Raw genomic sequence first — 14,153 nt, forward strand, 5'->3', positions numbered from 1 at the left:
TCCAACAGTCACGGCCAAGTCCTAACCGGGAGAACCCGCAGTCCTGTGGGCCACACTAGTCCAACAGTCACAGCAAACAGGGCAGGGAAGAAAGGAAGAGCTAAGGGTGACCTACAAACAAAGCAAAACATATCCCACCAAGTCAGTAGTTAAACCTCATTATAAACCAGGCTAATACAAATAAACTAAAATTGTTTTGAGACATCTGGAGAATATTGACCCGGAACATTTGATATTATCTAGAAATTACTGTTAGTTTTTAGGAATGGTAATGGTATATGAATATCTTTTAGCAGAGAATATTGAAATATTCATAAACAAAAGAATATGATGGCTTGGATATGCATCCAAATAACCTGAGTTAGGAGGTTACTAAGTACAGCATGAATGAAGCAAGAATGCTCTTAAATCTGAGGCCAAATTGTCCTCTTTTATTTCAAGTGAGTGATTAAGCCAGAAGCTGGGAGGGGATATTTACAATCCCCCTAACTGAAAGGGATATATAAAGAACTGCTACAAATCAAAACAATAAATACAGTCTAACAGAAAAGTAGCCAAAGCTTATGAGAAAGAAGTCGCAGAAGTGGGGCCTCAAATGAGCAACAAGCAAGTAAAGATGGTCGACCTCACCGTGATCGGGGAGACACAAGGAAGGGTGTCTATGGAGAAGCACAAAGTGCTTTACCTCTGCTCTTACCCCTCAACAATCAACACACATGGATTTCCCACACAAATAAGCAAGCAAGCAATTCTGTAGCAGACAGCAGCTGGAGTCCCCCAACCCAATTCTGACCCCATCTACCTGGAGATGGCCTCAGGCCTCACAGAGGGCAGGCTCGGTCCTACCAGGCCACCCTACTTCCGATGCCAGTCAAAAGCCTCAGGTTATTCTACCTCTGCCTCTGACTGACAGCTGTAAGTGGGGCCGTGAGACCCATGGATCCAGAGCAGCTCCCAGAACACAGGGAGACATGGCTTAGGTGTTATGGCTTCCTATGAGGCAGTTCACAGAGAACACAGATGAACAGGTGCACAGGCCAAGGTATGAGAAGGGGCGTGGGGCTTCCCTGCCCTCTCCAAGCAGCTCACCCTCTAGAAAACTGCACCAGCTGAGCTGCACAGAAGCTCCCTGGACCCCAGCCTCCTGGGCTTCTCCTGGAGACTTCACTGGACAGGCACGACTGAGGCAGAGACAACCATGCAGAAACATGACTGCACAAAAAGGGCAAGATCTAACAGACCGAGTGGGGAGACCAGCAAGGCCTGTCCACAGAGCCTTCCTGACCTCCGTGTGCAGCAATCCTTCCTCCAGACAGGGGCAAGACCCTCTGAAATGGGGGTCTTATGACCTATGATGGAACAAGGTAGGTCAGAGAATTTTTTTATGAAAAGGCAGAGGAAAATTGGAGCCCTGCGTTGGCGAGAAAAAGGACAGGAGAAGGTCAGAGAGAATCTGTTTTCTGAGGTATGCTTCTGAGTCCTAAAATACCCCAACATTATAACAAAAGACTGGAACAAGGGCTATGGGAATTACGTGGCAGGGGCCATGAGGAAAACCAATATATATGCATTACAGTATCACGGTGGGGATGTAACAGTGTGATCAGGACTCCGCACACTGACAGAGGGGTCATAAATAGGTATTGTTACTTTGTAATGGGGGAAAACTCAGTCAAGTTTAAGACACCATAACCTAAAACTCTGCAATTTCACACTTAGGCACTGACCTTAATGAAATACTTAGGTATGGATCTAGGAAGTGATAACAAATGGCTGCTAACATCATAGAAAGAGAGACAGCAGACATTATGTGTCTCTTGATAGTAAACGCAAGCCCAACATGACAGTCATGTCACCATAAAAAGCAAACCGGAATCCACGTCTCTAGATTCAAATGCCAATTTAAGGAAATAAAAGAAATGGCAGAGCGTATCAAACAATGCTACAGCAATATAATCAGAAAAATTCAGCTGCTGAAAAACTTTATAAGGCAAATCTCATGTCTTCAACGAGAGAGAGAGACAAGGAAGGCCTCTACAAATGAAAACACACACAAGATAGTAGCCAAATTCACAGAGACAGAAAGGAGAATGGTGGTTGCCAAGGGCTGGAGGGAGGGGGCAGTAGGGGGTTAATTTTAACGTGGACAGAGCTTCAGTTGGGGAAGGCAAAAAAAGGTCTGCAGACGGGCGGCTGCTCAGCATGTGAACGCACTGACTCCCATGGAAATGGACACTTAAAGATGGTTTTGTGTTCAGCATACTGTTCTGAAAGATGAACAAGAGACGTATCAGCAACTATAACGTATGCACCTTATGGACTGTGAATCAAAACAACTAAAAAGTTTTAACAGAAAATTAATAGAACAATTTTTATAGATAATAGTTACAATAGAAAATTTGAATGCTGACATCTGATAATACACAGGAATTACTGGTAATGGGGGTGATAATGATATTGTATTTATGTTTTCTTGTTTTTAAAAATAAATACTAGGATGTTTATACAAGAAAAAAATCCCATATTTGATTCAAATGGTACAGAAGGTAACTTGAAACAGACCTGGCCATGACTGGTAACAGGTCACCTTGACAACAAAAGCTCGAGAACACCTTCTTCTCATCTGCCTAACCTCTGGGTACTTAACATTTTACCTAATCACGAAGTCTTAAAATGAAGAAGTTACTATACTCATGCCAAGTGTGAGATGCTCACAGCATCATGGCTTATAATAGCAGAACACTGAAAACATCCCAAATGCCTACAGACACCAGACTGAAACCAAAACACTGTCTTGCCTACTATAGAGGCAAGAAAGTGAGCGGACTAGATCAGGGATGTCAACCACTCAACCTAGTTCTGAAAACCAGGAGACATCTGGCAATGTCTGGAAACACTTGTGGTTGTCACATGTGGGGGACGGGTTGGGGAACAGAAAGCTATCGGCCTCTAGTGGGTAGAAACCAGGGCTACCACCCCCATGATGCTCAGAATAGCCCTACAACAAAGAATTACATGACCCAAAATATCAACAGAGCCGTGGATGAAAACCATACACCATCTATGTGGGATACTCCTCAAACCATAACATGGAATTAAAAACAAAAATAAGTGGCAGCCAGGCACAATGGCTCAGGTCTGTAATCCTAGCACTCTGGGAGGCCAAGGTGGGAGGATCCCTTGAGCTCAGGAGTTTCAGACCAGCCTAAGCAAGAGCGAGACCCCAGCTCCACTAAAAATAGAAAAATTAGCCAGGCATTATGGTGGGTGCCTATAGTCCCAGCTACTCTGGAACCTGAGGCAGGAGGATTGCTTCAACCCAGGAGTTTGAGGTTGCTGTGCGCTAGGTTAGGTGACAGAGGAAGATGCTGTGCCCTCCTTCCCCGAAAAAAGTGGGAAATAGATACGCACAAGTCATGTCATGCAGGCAAACGTTACATACACAAAACCAGAACAAGACCGTCTACTGCTCACAGACATGTAACTACACAGCAAAATATGAAACATGGAGAGGAAGCTATACGCCAATCTCAGGATACAGATTACCAGAAGGAGAAGCAGGAAATGTCACTTCAACAGAATTTGTAACATTTATTCTCCCCTCTCCCACCTCAAAAAAAGCAGGTAAGGGGTAGGTTAACCTGGCCAGCAGGTACACGATGGTCACTCTTTTAATCCTCGTGCTTTTCCTTACCCTTGACATCCTTACCAGTGAGCCAGCTCAGCAGTGGGGCTATAGCAGCAGAGGCTGTGTGGACAGAGAGGGGCAGGCAGCGGGGCCCAGGCCTTGCTGGGAGAGCACTTACCGGCCCCCGCAGATCGATGAGCTCCTGCCTCATCTGGGACACGAGGGCTTCCTTGGCCACCAGGGCCCTGTGTAGACGCTCGTTGAATTCGATCAGCTCACCGTGCATTTCCGCCACCTGGAACACAAGCATGGAACAGTGAGGCCAGGAGGCAGACCTGCCCTGGGGATGTGCCCTGCCCTTTCCAGTCCCTCCTTCCTGCCGCTTGTCAGTAAGGCCCATGCGGGTTGTCGGGTGAGAGCCGAGCACTACTTTCCTGCGGGCCGTGGAAATCCACCCACAAGTTGAATACATTTTGCCTTGCTTGATTTTAAGGCTTCAGAGTCAACAGGTCACAGTATGTGGTCAGAATAGGACTGTATTAGATCAGTTTTGGACCTCAGGCTTTGAATCTTAACTAGTGAACACTTTACTAGAAAAGGCTTTCTTTCTAAGTCCTTCCTGTAAGCATTCCAAATTGTATATAAATCAGCACATTGTACCCTATCATAAGTGCATTAATGTACACAGTTATGAATTAATTAAAAAAAGAACTTCTCAATTACAATTTGAACTTTACCTTAGAAATGCAAACAATAGAACCCCATCATTTGTACCTTCATATTAATCTGAAACTAAAGAGAAAAGGAATTTCCCTAATAGCATCATGAAAAAAACTCTGGCCATTCTGTTCATCAGGTTCAAGGGCCTGAAAACCAAGAAAACAGGAACCAGAGCCTAATGAGGCTAGTGAAGACAGTGGTGACAGGCTAAACTACAGCATCACAAGTGGCCTCCCGGTCCACTCTTTGTCAGGATAAATGTCTCCTGCGTGCTCTTCACAGCTGCATCACGCCAGCACTCTGAGGCAGATGTTACTATCCCCACTTTACAGAACAGACCCTGGAGCCCTGGCTACGTGCTATGCTTCTTCCATTCTACAGTGCTGGACGCAACCCATTCTGGCCTGCTGTGGACCCTTGCAAGACGCTCAGCTGATCCTGAATAAAAATGGAGGTGACTATAGGTATTCTATCATCAGTGTATAGACTACTCAACTATAATTTATTTAAACGCTATAGAGAGATGTGAGATCCTGCTATATTTTCCAACCACATGGAATGAAGAATCTTGTAAGCATTTTAAAGAGAAGTCCCCAGAATGTGAGGCCACACAGACCCTCACCCACCTGGCCCTCTGTCCTTCCCAAGAGATCAACCCACAGTTTATACCCAAGGCTTCACGTAAGCATTACTACATAGGACCCAACACAAAAATAACGAGGTGATTTGCATAAGTACTTTGCACGAGATGTAGGAGATACTGTCAGAGTAAAGAAGGGACAGAGGGAGCATCTTTATGAGGAAGGGAGGTCTCTAAGCTGCGCTTCACTCAGGCAGAGTAATAGGGAGCCCTCCTTTCTTGTTACAGAAAGGGAAGTCACAGAAGAAAATACACAACAATATTAGTCATGCTGTGTGTTTCCTTCCTGTTCTTTTATATTTCCTTAAGTTCCCATTCATCAGTCAGACAAAGCACTTAGACTCGTTCAAGAATTAAAATCCTCACCTGAAATAAAAGGGAACCACTGTGCTATCAACACAAAGTGATTAGGCACCTCACTGTTATCTGGATGGTTCCATCAACTTGCTCCGTGAGTCCCCACTCATAGGCACCCCCTCTGTCCAGAGGTGTCGACCTCTTTCAAATCAGGGCAAAAAACTAAGTGAAAATGGCACAAAAGCTACTGCAAGAACCACACAATCAAGAAAGGGAGAATGAGTCACGGAGCCTTTCATCAGCTTTTTTCTTTGTACAAACCTAAAATTAATATTCCCCAGTTGCCTTATTCCTTTTGGATAAGAAAAGCTCAAGTTGATCATCTTTTGGCCTTGAACAAACAAATACAACATCACTAACAACGCCCATGCGCGTCCTCCACACACAAGTCACGTCAGCCCCCCATCCGCGTCCTCAGGACTAGAAACCCATTTCCCTGGGACAGGCAGGAAGCACCAAGCTGCCAATGTCACTGGTAAAGACCTGCTAACGCGTCTGCCACTCTCATTTCCAAAGCAAAGTGGGGTTTTGTGTTCTGTGTTTGTTTTGCACTTGGAGCCAGGGTGTTACAACAGTTTTCCGTAAATGCATAAAACATGGAAAAATCCCAGCTTTCAACCAATGTTTGCCATGAGCTATAAAACCCTGGTTTTCTTCTGCAGCCAGAAGAGTAAATAGGACTTGACCATGTCAGATAAACTTTTCATTTCGCCAGGAAATGAAAAATAATCTGATCAAAATGAGAAGATAAAATTTGATAAAATAATTTCCAGCAACCATTAAAACTATAATGTTCATTCTCCCAAATACAAAGTTAAAAATAAAAAAACTACATCATTACTAAACTAACCTCTGAAATTGTTTTATATTACATATCCCTATCTATAGCCATTGATATAAACCACACTAAGCTTACTGCTCCTTGAATGACTATTTCCAAACTCCAGTATAACTAGAAATAAACTGAAGACTCAGAAAGAGCCTCAGAAGAGGAATATGAGATCACAAACAGTTCCCATTGTCATAAAAATAACAATAGGCTGCCTCTTAGAATTTTTATGAGGTTCTGAGGGCATTTATGAGTCTCATTTCAACTTCTTATTCTCAACTGAATATGGGCAAAAGAGGTGCCTTCCATTCCATCCACTCAAGCAGGCAGAGGTGATCTTCTCAAAGGACGCTCTGATATGATCACCAGCTGTTTAATCCCTTCAGTGCTTCCACTGCCGTAAGGATAAAATCCCAAACTCTTTCAAGATGCTGCCCCAAGCTCTCTCCCCAAACCCATCTCTCCCTCTCAGCCCGCACAGCCTTCTCTGTTCCATAAGCATGTCAAGTTCTAGGAGGTCCCCTGTAGACACAGAGGGGGACGGCATGTCCAGCACGAGAGCCACAGGTACAAGGGCTGATCCCGCAGTTGGCAGGGAGGGCCTGAAGAAGGTGGTTAAATCGCCTTAACAAAATGAGCAAATGGCTCAGGAAATGTGGACTGGAGATAATGGAAGACTGGCCTGAGCTTCAGTGACTGGAAGTGTGCTCCAAAGCATGCCCGAGGCTGCTCCCTATAGACGCAAACTCCTGGGTTCAAGTGATTCTCTCACCTTGAGACTACAGGTGTGCCCTACAATGTAGCTAATTTTTTTTTTTAAGGGATGGGGGTTTCACCAAGTTTCCCAGGCTGGTCTCAAACTTCCAGCCTCAAGCAATTCTCCCACCTCATCCTCTCAAAGCACTGGGATTATAGGCACCTGGTCAACATCTATCAAGTTTTTCAGACGATTCACCTTTGACTTGGCAAATCATTGCTGGGTAGTCATCCTGCCTTTCTACTTGCACGTGTGTTCAAACTACAAGTTTAGCTCCAAATGATTAGAACCTATGTAAGAGTCCAACCAAAGGGGACTGCTGAAACATCCCAGGGTCCTGCTCTCCTACTGACTGGCCCTATGGCAGACAGCACCGTTGAGCCACTGGCACGTCGTCCTGAGAAGACACCAGGCTGCCATGACCTGTAAGACAATACCTATTTGTAGCCCAGGCCCAAAAGACTGGGGAAAGCATCAACAGGAAGGCGACATTTGGGTTGGGCTTTGCCAAATGATGCCTTTGGAGCATCAGGGACTCCTTCCAGCTGGAGTTTCAGGGAAGATGATCTCCCAAAATAATGTGGCTGTGAAAAAGCTTTTAAGCCTGTGAAAATACCAGGAATTATCATAATTACCTGCCAAATCATGAAAGGATTATAAGTTTTTTTTTTAAGCCTCTGACATTTCCTTTCATATCAGTATGTTCTCACTATCTAATAACATTCAAATAAATCATGCGTCATCCTCCTTTGGCTAACAAATTAGACACTTCTTGATTGATTAGATCAAGGCACTCCGCCCCCCCCAATATCAGCAGCAACTGAGGCTCTTCTGGTCACATATCCAAACTCTCCAAGAACAATCACTTAGATACCTCAGAATTTATTTAAGTTTTATAAAACTTACAAGGCTATTTTTTGGCCCTGTTTACACTGGCTGTGAGGAGAGACCTAGGATCTCATTCTGTGATTGACTACATTCCACCTGCCTGGTTACAAATGAATGTAGTTACTGCCCACTTGGCCTTAACACACTTGGGTGTAGCAGCCCCGTTAGGCCTCTTGCAGGCATTAGGTACACCAGCTTGTGCCCCTTCCAGCAGGGCAGCCATGCCTTCCTGACCCATGAGGCTCAAAGGTGGGATCGTCAGCCCCAGGTGTCAGGGTCAGAAAGTGAAAGGGTGGGGAACTAGACCCCACCTTATGCCCTACTATGTGGGTTCTTTGGACTCCATTTCAGGTATAATGGCCCCTTGGATGGTTAAAGAAGATAAGTTTGTCCCTCAGAGTGGAGGGAAATGCCAGTGTCTCCCCACCCAATTCATCATTAGTCACTAGGAGAGCTTGTGAAAAATGCAGATTTCTGGGCTTCAGCCCAGAAATTCCAATTCAATAGACTGCAGGAAGGAATCCAGAGAAGTATGTTCTAAAGGCCTCTGTGACTGCAGTGATCAACCAGAATCAGGAGCCACTGGCAAGACAACAAAAGCAGCTCACAGACTCGACGCTGAACTGCAGGTGGGGCATCCTCAGTTCCTCATCTGTAAACAGGATGCCACAAGAGGCTCTCCACTCCTCAGCGCTCTCAACCTCTGAACTCTCACTGATATAAATAAAGCCAATAAAGCCATGGGCCAAAGAGAATTTTCATGAACCCTGCCTGCCAACAACAGATGACAGAACAGTCATTCCTCGGTATCCTTGGGGATTGGTTCTAGCACTCCCCACAGATGCCAAAATCCAGATGCTCAAGCAACTTCTGTACATGCCACAGTATGTGCAAAACCTACACACATCCTCCCATATACTTTGCATCATCTCCTGATTACTCACAATACATAATATAATGTAAATGCTACGTAAAGAGTTGTCATACTGTATTGTTTAGGGAATAATAAGAAACAAGGTCTGTACTCATTTAGTACAGATGCATTTTCCCCCAGAATATTTCGATCCACAGTCGGGTAAAACTATGGATGGAGGACCCACAGGCGTAGAAGCTGTGACTATGGAGGGCTGACTGCAGCCACCACTACAGCATCATTACTCTTAGAAAGGGCACAGCCAGCAGGTCTGTGACAGCTGTAAAGGGTGTAAAGGGTGGACCACAAACTGCTGCTGGAATACCAACCGTTTACTACCAGCCTGGGACAAGAAAAGAAATAAAAAGCAAGCATTTAGGGTGGCGCCTGTGGCTCAGTGAGTAGGGCGCCGGCCCCATATACTGAGGGTTCAAACCTGGCCCTGGCCAAAATACAACAACAAAAAAAAATTAGCCAGGTGTTGTGGCGGGCACCTGTAGTCCCAGCTACTTGGGAGGCTGAGGCAAGAGAACTGCCTAAGCCCAAGAGCTGGAGGTTTTTATGAGCTGTAACGGCACAGCACTCTACAAAGGGTGACAAAATGAGACTCTGTCTCTAAATAAATAAAATTTCCACAAAAAAAGTAAGCATTTAGAAATGCTTAGAGTACTTGTCATAATTGCCATGAAACCCAAGAATTTCATAATTTTTCTAGATTTTTTTATCTTACAAATGTGTCAATCTGAAGTGAATGAAAATTTTTTTCTAAAAACTGATTCTTCACAGATAGTTTGAGACATACTTATGTATAATATATGCTGTATTTGAAGCAATGTCAGCATTAATAATTATGAGAAACCATGAAAAAAAGGAAGCCAAAATGCAGCCATGGTTTGGATACAAATTTCTAGGAGAGTTGGAAAAAAGATAAAGCCAATGTTCTAATGTCCGTCAATCTTTTAGATGCACAGGCACGCAAGGTATCCCTTATCTGAAAGGCTTGGGATCAGAGCTGTTTGCAATTTTGCATTTTTTGAATTTGGGAATATTTACATTATATTTTCCAGTTGAGCATCTCAAATCTGAAATCCAAAATATCCAAAGAGTATTTCCTTTTCATGTTGGAACTCAAAACATTTCAGATTTTAGAGCATTTCGGATTTTGGGTTTTTGGATTTGAGATGCTTCACCTATATGCTGTTTTCTCGTAGTGTCAATTTAGCCTTGAAAGCTAAGAAAACTAAGAATATTGCCTAAAATAATGGGTGTTCAGACCCAGCATCAGACTAAGGGTAGTGGTGAGTCCTCATGGGATCACAGGTGTCCTTTCCACCCAGACCCGGCCCTATGGAGCCTTGCTCTGCACTGGTGCCTCCTGCCCATTCAATAGCAGAGCAAGGGGAGCCTCAGGGACTAACAGCCAAGGTCACAGAGTTAATGAGTGGCCATAAAATCTGAATCCCAGCCACTGTGGCTCCAAAGCCCTTCCTCATCCCATCATGTGACCCTTCAGGTGACAAATAACCCAAGAAGCGAAATGCTGCATCCACATGGGAGTGGAGGAAACCCAGGCTCAGGGAGGCTAGTGACCCATGTAAGGCCACACAGCTTACTCTGTAAAAAGGTCCCAACTGTGGACCAGGTTTCTTGTTTTTAGATCCAATAACACTCTCTGCCCCTCCACTGGAGCCACGAGACTCTCAGTGGAGATAAAAATGTCCAGCATTCTGTAATCTGCAGTTCCCTGTCTATATGAGGGGCCAGGGCACAGTCTCTGTGTGCCAGGAATGCTCCACATGTGCTCTGTGCAGCTCCTGGCTTAAATCCCACCACTGCCCTGGTCAGTAAGTGTTGTTACGGTCCCTCATTCTGCAGCAGAGAAAACTGAGGCACAGAGAGAGTGAGCAACTGCTCTAGGCTATAAGGAAATTAGCAGGAGGACCGGGATTTGAACAGCTGAGTCCATGTTCTTGGCCACACTCCCCTATTCTGCCTCTCAGCATGTACTGTCACTATGATCCTGTGTTGGTGCCTCAAGATACCAGCAGAACAACAGGGGACCTGGAGTAGGTGACAAGTCCTCAAGCAGCCTGGGACCAAAGGCTGAGAGCAAACTAAGGTGATGGGTGCCCACACACACCTGCACATACATGTCCTCAAGCAGCCTGGGACCAAGGGCTGAGAGCAAACTAAGGTGATGGGCACCCACACACACCTGCACACACACACACGCCTCGCACAGCCTAGGAAGGGTGCCATCCACCCCACGGGAATGGCTGGCAGAGGGAGAGAACCACCTGGGCTCTGGCTATCCCAATGCACCCTGAGCCTCCTACACCCATCTGGCTTATCACAAAACTGTCTTCAGGGAGGACACTGGCAGTAAGAGGGTACACCTAGACTAAGTGAGAACCTTACAAAAACAAGGCCTGCTGTGAGACTTGGGGTCCAAAGGAAACCCCCAGAGCAGATTCTGGGAGCTCCAAACAGCCAGCATGAGCCTTCTCCACAGTGGTTTTTGCTTCATGCAAAGGCAATTAGAAGCCAGTTTCATTGACAATCCCTACATGAAGACATCCCAAGAGACTGCCATAGACTTCTGGGCGTACCACACGGAGGAGCCTGCTAAGGAGAGGAGACTCAGCTGGGGTACATCCTGAGAGACTGCCATAGACTTCTGGGCGTACCACACGGAGGAGCCTGCTGAGGAGAGGAGACTCAGCTGGGGTACAGACACGTGAGGTCCTGTCTGATAGTTGCTGTGGGGCCTGAAGTGGAAAATCACATCTGACAGGCACAGCAGCCTACAGTCCCAGCACTTCAGGAGGCTGGGAGTTCAATACTAGCCTGGGCAATACAGCAAGACCCCATGTCTCTACAAAAAAGGAAAGTCATCTGGACACAGTGGCATGTGCTGTGGTCTCAGCTGTTTAGGAAGCTGAGGTGTGAAGGTCATTTGATTCTAGGAGCTGGCGGTTACAGGGAGCTATGACTGTTCTATTGCTCTCCAGCTTGGGCAGCAGAGTGAGACTGTCTCAAAAAGAAAAAATAGCACATCTTTGAATTTTGGTATCTTTGTGAAAGGAAGACACAGTCTCACCTATCGTACAGGTTTGTCATGAGGCACAGAGTGACAGTGTTCGGGCAATTACCCAGGGCCTGCCACAGTGAGTGGCACTGAGGCACTTTAAGGAGGCTCCCACGGTCTGGCAGTGTTCTGAGCACCTTACACATCAGCTCTACAAGCCTGGGCGGTGGCGACTGACCCCCACGAGACAGATAAGGAAAACCAAGCTCAGAGAGGGAACATGACTGTCCAAAGTCATGAGTCTGCGGGGGGGGATCAGCCTGGTCCTAGAGCTCAGGACTCTGCATTTCCCTCCTTCTCAGCCCCGTCCCCCCAGGTCCTGCCCTCCTTCCACTCTGCCTCCTGCCTTGATTCTACTGGGTCAGCATCCTGGCTGGCCCCAGGATGTGCAGGCCTGCCCTGATGAGACAGGCGCCCTCCTCAGCACCACACCACAAAGTCTCCCAGCAACACGCTCAGCCAAAACCCTGGGGCAGACTCATCCTGAATTGCCACCCCAAAGGAGCCGAGTGGGGCCTGTCTGCAAAGCCCTGGGGTCTGTAGAGGATTGTTAAGAGCCTGGTGATAACTTCACATTTAAAAGACTTCCTTAACCTCTGTAACAACTTGCCGCCAGCATTGAGAGAGGTAATACTTGCAACCAAGTAGCTAAAGTCACAGTCTAATGGGGTAAACACCAGCACCGACGGCTCAGTCCACGAGGGACACGTCTGACAAATGGGTGTTTGGGGAACTGGTCTAGCTTTGCCTCAGGGCTGCGGGGTCCCAGTGCTGGGCCTCATCTCTGCTGACCTTTCAGAGAACGCACAAACAAGCCAAGGAGAACATGGCCATCAGTGACAGCCCAGGAGACTCCTCCCACTAACAGCCCTCCAAGGGCAAAGAGTACACAACAGTGACGATGCTAAACAGCGGCCAGCACCTCCTTGGTGAGTGTTTAAGACAAATGTGCAATGACGGAAGAAAAAAGGCAAAACCCCAGTCATGACTTCCAGCCCTCATGGGGAGATGCAGTCACCTAAGAAGCATTCATGAGGCATTTCCCTGGCTGTGAAAGGTATTCAGAGGTCCCAGGATTCTCACCACCAGCAAAGCCAGGCAGAGTGGTGGACGAGGGTCTGCTTAACTCCAGACACAGGCAGTTGGGGATTGAAACCCAATATTCCCCCTTTCCTAGATGTGATTTTGGGGCAACTTTCTCTCTCTGGCCCTCAATTTCTCATCCATAAAATTAGGTTAGTAGCAATGTAAGTTTCATTTTTGTGAGGTTTAAGTAAGTTAATACGAAACAAGTACTGGACTTGGGGGCATGGCATACCCAAAGGATTCCATAAATATAAGCCATTATTGTCCCAGTGGAGAGGCCCCAGGAGAAAACTACCAGTGCCCTGGTCCTGCAGAACTCACATCCTTCCTCTCTCCCAGATTCATGCCCATCCCTGTTGCCAACTTTGGTCCAGAAGCTGCCCCCTCACCTTACAAGGACACATAATCCCTTGCTGTCCCCACACTGGGCTGATACTCAAAAGGCCTTCCCCAAACGGAACCTGGATCATGCCTCTTCTCTGCTTAACACCCTTCAATGATGCTGACAAATAAAATCACATGACATCTGCAGTTTGCTTCAAAATGGAACTGAGGGTGGAGTTGGGGCAGTGAGACTGAGTGGGACTTTGTGACAATCACACAGAGGCACGTTATGCTATTCCGTCCATGTTCAATTTTCTCCACTATCCAAACAATCTAAAAAAAATCCTTCAATGCTTTCCCACTAATTTTTCTTGGCATGGCATAAAAACAAGGGAAAAAAGGAGATATGGGAGAACAGGGGAGAAAACACTTGAAGTGAAGGATACTGACCACATGAGAAGAGGCCTGCACCCCCGCCACCCTCCTACACATGCCTCCTAAAACACTCAGTTTACCTCTCTGCCCAAATCCTTTCACCCATTCACCCATCTTCTCTATTAATGATCCCTCAGCAGCAGCAGCAACAGCAGTTACAGTTTTCTGAACACAGTTTTCTTGATACCATATAGCAAGAATGTCAAGCTCAACAGAAAGGCTCTTTTGTGCAAAGGAGGAGAAGGTGTACCTTCTGAGAGGCCACAGCCCCTCGGGTGAGTGGAGCACAGATGGTCACTGTCCCACTGGTCTCCCCACAGCCGCACACAGTGGGGCCCAGGCGTGGTGAGTGGAGCACAGATGGTCACTGTCCCACTGGTCTCCCCACAGCCGCACACGGTGGGGCCCAGGCGTGGTGAGTGGAGCACAGATGGTCACTGTCCCACTGGTCTCCCCAGAGCCACACGCCGTCGGGCAATGTATAACTT

The 14,153-nt window shown here is 46.4% G+C and overlaps 1 protein-coding gene across 1 annotated transcript in view; it reads right to left on the minus strand.

Annotated features, from left to right (window-relative positions):
• The window catches only part of LOC100951309 (sorting nexin-29), a 283,767-nt gene that overhangs the window by 205,093 nt on the left and 64,521 nt on the right, over positions 1–14,153 (minus strand). Inside the window, exon 3 of the mRNA XM_012812092.2 lies at positions 3,807–3,923. Coding sequence (XP_012667546.2) covers positions 3,807–3,923 — 117 coding nt within the window. The remainder of the gene's footprint in view (positions 1–3,806; positions 3,924–14,153) is intronic.

This window comes from Otolemur garnettii, unplaced genomic scaffold (assembly GCF_000181295.1).
Source record: "Otolemur garnettii isolate 467f Iridium unplaced genomic scaffold, OtoGar3 scaffold00189, whole genome shotgun sequence".
NCBI lineage: Eukaryota > Metazoa > Chordata > Mammalia > Primates > Galagidae > Otolemur > Otolemur garnettii.